The following is a 6,000-nucleotide window of genomic DNA, read 5'->3' on the forward strand; positions in this document are numbered from 1 at the left end:
CCATGGGCCCCAGCGAGTCTAACATTGGCCCTGGTTGGCAGACACACACACACACACACACACACACACACACACACACACGGAACCTGCTCGCAGCCGCCCTGGTGGCCCCGGATCCCTGGTTGAGAACCGCTGCCGTAGATTGGGAGCTATGTGGGTGATGGAAGAAAATGGGTTTTCAAGGCTCAGGGGCAGCCAATTCTCAGAAGAGTTTCTACCTTTTTTGTTGGAGAAAGTTCCAGGGTGGCTATAAAACTTCTGTCCAGTGGGCAGCATGAGAACGTTTTAAAATAGATGGAAGTAGGAGACTTGTATTGCGACCGAGGAATGGGTGTGAAGGTCAGCTGTATGGTTCAAGATTACCAGAGTGCTAACCTATTCCTCCTCCAATCCCTATGGCTGTAGGGATTTTCCCCAGCACTAAAACTGAAACAAAAGGGATTGTTAGCACTGCAGGTAGGATCTCTCGACTGTGAGCCCCCAAGGATTAATCCTGGAACTTTGATGACACCATTGAATGTGCAAGTCACCAGTCATGCAGTGCTTTCGATGGCTGCACGTATGTGTCTCACTGGCTTGCAGGAGCCTGAACGCCTGGGGCTGGCAGGTACAAATCGGTGTCTGTCTCTCTTGTAGAAATGGCGGAGCATCACAATGCCCAGGAAATCCTGATGATCGCAAGGGGCCTCGTCTACAAAGTGCAAACACTGATTGAAAACAAGTGACCGCAGACGGAAAGGGAAACGGGCTTAGTACTGACTGTGGGACGAAGCATTTCTTGCACTGTAACTTCAGATGATGTTTTAATTGCATCTTCCATGTAATGTAGTAAATAGTCCAGAGATTTGTAATAGACTTTTAAAACAAACGAAATTTTCCACCACCAGATGATGAGGTTTGTGTTTGATAGTCCTTGTTATGCTCACTTGGTATTGTGAGGCAAAACTTATTTTTTTTTTTTTTTTTTTTTTTGGCATTCTACCCTCTCCTAGTCTCTAGATATTGTCCAGCTACATGTCTGAGATACAGAAGGAATTTTGGTTTTTGGAGTCATATATTGACCTATCAGACCCTTAACACACTAGGAATATTTTGTGCTTGACCAGAACTTCCTGGCATGCAGACTTAAGGCCCCCAATTCAGCGCCCAGTGAAGTCTGTGAGCTCTGGGTCGGGATCTTAGAAAAGCAAATGGTGTGGAGCTCACCTAGGATACGTGAAAGGATGCCCCAGCTCCCAAGAGTGTTCTTGGCCGTATGAGGACTGTCCATCCCATTATCTAGAACCATTTGTAATCAGGTTAGAAATCATGCCGTTGAAGAGAATAAAAACACCCTGCCTCCGAGAACCAGAGAAGCCAAGCCAGTTTACTCAGAAAAATCCTGGTCAAATATCTTCACTAGGCCAAAACATGACAGGTGTCGATCCACAGTGACTCCTGGCAGTGTATCCTTAGCTGCAGCATATCTACAGGGACATGCGAGTCAGGTACGCTTAGGCCAACCATCTGTTTCAGCTCGTACTAGAAGAGGATTAAAATCGGAGGGGGCAACTTGTAAATTGCTGCCTCCAGAGATACAAGATGCTACATCATCCTGTCCAGACTGTTTGCTAACATTTCAGTGAAATTGGTCTGAGAAGACATTAAGAACAATTTTCAGTGCCCACGGCCCTACTTCAGCAAAGCACCATAGCATGTGATTAAATCCATCCCTACGCCACTGACCACGACACATTTGCTTAGTGTGGTGCTGAATCTGGGCCAGAAAGATTATAGTCTCTTGAAGGGTAGGAGCTGGCTTTTTGTTCTGTTTGGAGAGTGCCTAGCACAATAGGGTTCTGGGCTGGGGCCCCAAGGTGCTACCACCATTTAAATAATTGTAATAAAAAAAGGATCCAGCTACCAGGGATACATTTCTGCTACCCTGTCCCACACTAAGTAGTCAGTACCTTACTCTGCAAGTATTCCAAGGTGGCAGAATCTGGCCCTATATAGTTTACACTTCCAGGTTAGAAATCTGGCTTAATGCATAGGCAATTAAGCCCCTGCTCGTGTGGTTGGATCTCCCACTTCTGCACCTATGTGGAGTGGGGCAAGCGCAGGGGGATCTGCAACAGGAAAACGGAGGGCAGGAGTGGGGCTTTAACGTACTGTAGAACCTCACGAATACACGTGCCCTGCAGTTTGCACACCTGACTTCTCAGAGAGCTTTAGGACCTATCTTATTAGAACTTCATGACTTCTGAAAAATAAAATCCAGGCCGTCACTAATTCCCATGGAGGTGTCAGCATTTGCCGGATTAACAAAGTGTATTTTATTGGGCTATCCTTTATTTTATTGCATTTGCTGTCTCTGGAATGTTTCCATGTAAACATGCAATAGTTCTCTCTGTCATTCGCTTGTATTCCTGAGGTCCTACAGCCTTCATTTCCATATCAGGCTGAAAGTTTATAGTGATGGCACAATACTTACACCTCCTCCGCTGGGGTAAGGAGTTGTGACAATTTGCACCAGCCGAGGAGCTGTCCTCGGGCTTTCGTCTGGCAAAAGTGTAGTGTCAGTGTGTTTATATCTCCACAGTGTCACCACAGAGACTATAGTACATGCCTAGATCCAAGACATACTGTGAGAGTCTTCAAACTGATCAGTTAGATTGAAAGTTTAATGATACAGCAGGAAGAGAATTATCACTGTGCCAGCATGAGAGAAGATCTGATCCTAATGAACGTCTAATGAAGTTACCCGTTGATTTCACTAGAACAGGCACGTGGGCACTTTTTAAAAAAAAATCCAGAAGCACAAGTCCCACTGACTTGCAATGGGACTTGTGCTCCTAAATCATTTACGCACTTTTGAAAATTCCATCCTTTGCCAATGTGCCTCAATATTAAAGATGGTCAAATCTCTTCCAAGAGAGCTATTAAAATTAAATTTAGCCCTGGATCCAAACACCCTTAAGTTGAGATCATCTTGAGTTGCTCTCATTGGAGATCATCTTGAGAGTCCTTTTGAAAATTCTACTCTCAAAAGGTAAGACTGCAGGCGTGACTTTGCGCCCATTGGAGTCATTGGTGAAACTCCCCCTTGGACTTAGTGAAAGCAGAGTTAGGCCAACCCTAAGGACTTCTGGAAAGCTCACCCATCACATATTGGTCTATCTTAGATGATCTTTAACGGATTTCTTTTAGGAAGGGAATAAATCAGTGTTGTATGTTTGAAAATACAAAAGAAAAACTCTACCCAAATTTCAGCAGTAGAACTAACAGGACCAGAGTTAGAAAAATACTAAACATTAAAGTGTTGTTTTTACTGGCTAGTATTAGAACCGTGACTGTTTACCCATTGTTTCACTTGCATCTTTTACACAGTATAAGTTGTTTGGTAAACCGATGCATTTCTGAAACAGATTATGACCCACAAATGGCCCACTGTGAAATTTGAGGCACATTACCCTCAGTTACAGTCTGTGCAAAGATACAGATTGAATTATGCCAAAGAATCAGTACAGGACACTCATTCCTCTTTGTTATATTTTTACAAATCAAGAAAAATAAGTTTCAGGTGTATAAAGACACAACAAACTTTTGTATCCTTAATATTATGAGACTATACAGTATCTCCACCTTGTTATAAAATAAAATGGGTAGAGGCCCTTATTCTCAGATTTTTTTTGAAAAAATAGTAAAAGATGTTTAAATATAGAGTTGAAGATGTATAAATCTGTAATGTGCCCATACCTCGTGACGTTAGGGGGAAGTCACTTTTAAATTTGATCCCCTTTCTGTAGACCTTTGACTTTGATGAATGAGGATTTGTCATTCATGCCTTACTTGATCAAGCTGCCCAGAAAATGGTGTGTTCAAAACTTCCTTGTTCGGTCAAAAAAAAAATCCCCCCCCCCTACCCCCACCGAATATTGTTGCAACAACATCCTGGCTACACTAGTCTGTCTGTCCATCTGATCTATGCCATTTATATAGTTTCTTGGTCCTTTAAGAGGACTGTCCGTTATTTCAGATACACCCAAATATCATGCAGTCAGTTACCACTATCAACTTTCATGGGACCTGAACTAAGGAGAGAAATGAGACATTTTAAGGTGACCTGTTCCTTTGTGATTTCACAAAATAGGGCAGAGGAAATCTCGGTGTATTTTGAAATGCCTCTCAGTCTTCATTCATTCCAGGAATGAACTGCTCCCTACCCTCCCTTCTAGCTGATACATAAAGATTCCCCCTCTCCTTGCTTCTTTTCCATGGGAAAAGCTGCTGATTGCAGGATGGTGCGGTCTTACATTTGAACCATCCTGACTTTCCCCAGGGCTTCATTCTCTCTGCAGAATGATGCATCAGCTGTTCAGCAAGAATCCATTCTGCACCGGTGGAGAAGAGGTTGTGCAGAAGTATGTATTCTCCATAGCAGCAAATGAGCAAGTACGCCCGCTACTGGTCCTTTGAAATTGAGGACTAGAGCGTCTTCCCAAAATGCAGTTCATTAGCGTTGAAGGGAGGTGCACCCCAGGCACTGCAGAGATGATGGGCGAAGGGGGCAAAGTGACGGGTATTTAAAGCACTCCTGCTAGCCAGTAGCACTGCTTAGTCAGTTCTTGGAGCTGGGTTTTACTGAATTCATAGAACAGGGGATGAGGAAAAGACAGTGGTTTAAATAAAGAAACCAAACCAAAACGATTTGAATTAAATGTTGGCAACGTGGTAAACAGTTCCTTTCTAAGGTGAGTCGTGCTAACTTCCCTTGAGTAGTCTCGCTGATTTTAGTGGGATTATTCAGGTGAGTAAAAGCAGCCGGATGTGGCCCTAAAAGGTGTTAAGACTATGCAATGTGTCGCTGTATCGGTGGTTATTGGAGCAATGAGTTAAAAAGGCCCAAAAGTCTCTCTTAAAACAGTAGGCTGCCTTGGGAAGATACCAGTGGATCTATGAAAGAAAAATAAATTGAGTGCAACCAACTTAATGATTGTTTCTTTGAATTCCTGGGATGCATCGCTCTCAGATCTTTGCCTACTTTCCCAAGCTAGCAGGCTTCATCCAGGAGCAGTTCGTTAGATCTAGCTAGCCATTTGTTCTGCGCTGGTAGCCGAACACCTTAAAAGCTGCACCTTGCATTTTCAGGACAAAGAAGGGTCAAAATTTGCATACGATTCAGGTGTATGCAAAAGGGCCAAAGTTAGATGGGCGGCGGGAGACTGTTAAAGGGGAAGGAGCCCTTTTGAAACTTAGAACTCAATGCCAAAATAAAAGGCATTTGGAGGGGGAGGAGAACAGTTACCATCCAATAATTTGGGAACGCTCAAGATTAAATTAACAACAAAAACATTCTGTTGCTGGCGTGTTAAGCCATCTAAAACCACTATTATTTATAGCTTGGTGTCAAATTGTATTATAGACCAATGCATGGTTGCCGGAGGGGCTTCCCAAATGCTTTGCAGTTTGTGTATCTGTTTGTTCTTTTGAAAGGTGAAAACAAATTCCATTCAAAATCCCGCCAGGAGAAAAAAAATCTCTCCAAGAAACCCAGCCTGAAGAATTTTTGTTTTAAAAAAAAAAAAAATCTGCACTATTTTTTGTTTGGAATGTACTATACAACTCTTTACTACGTAAAAAAAAAAAAATCTCTGCAAACGTCGTATCTGTTCTGCATAATTGTATTTTATGACTATTGTGCATTGCCTTATTTATTTTTTGTCAGGAGCAGAATATTTTTCCTTTATTGCTCAAAATTATTTATCTTTAAATGTAACATATGAATAAATACATATTGTCAAGGCTTTTTTGTGAACTTTAGTCTCATTTAATGGGGGGGGGGTCAAAAGCTGAACAGAGAACGCTGACATGCTTATGGCTGAATAGTAAGTGATATGTAATTAAGTTTCCATGCATAATCTGCATGGACTATTGTACTACGCCGCCCTTTTCAAAGTGAGTAGGTCACCACCAAATAGATTTTTAAAGGTTCCCTGAATAACTTCAACCATTATCCAG

General features: G+C 42.4%; 1 protein-coding gene across 6 annotated transcripts in view; it reads left to right on the plus strand.

The window, feature by feature from the left end:
- The window catches only part of SGSM2 (small G protein signaling modulator 2), a 133,642-nt gene extending 127,856 nt beyond the window's left edge, over nt 1-5,786 (plus strand). For 4 of the 6 annotated variants that reach the window (XM_005298885.5, XM_065573324.1, XM_005298886.5 and 1 more), the window contains one exon: nt 637-5,474. In XM_005298885.5, coding sequence (XP_005298942.2) covers nt 637-725 — 89 coding nt within the window. In that variant the 3' untranslated portion in view covers nt 726-5,474. Of the gene's footprint in view, nt 1-636 lie in introns of all 6 variants that reach the window. The other 2 variants (XM_005298887.5, XM_065573325.1) reach the window with 1 other exon arrangement.
- Nucleotides 5,787-6,000: the final 214 nt, after the last annotated feature.

This window comes from Chrysemys picta, chromosome 19, assembly GCF_011386835.1.
Source record: "Chrysemys picta bellii isolate R12L10 chromosome 19, ASM1138683v2, whole genome shotgun sequence".
NCBI lineage: Eukaryota > Metazoa > Chordata > Testudines > Emydidae > Chrysemys > Chrysemys picta.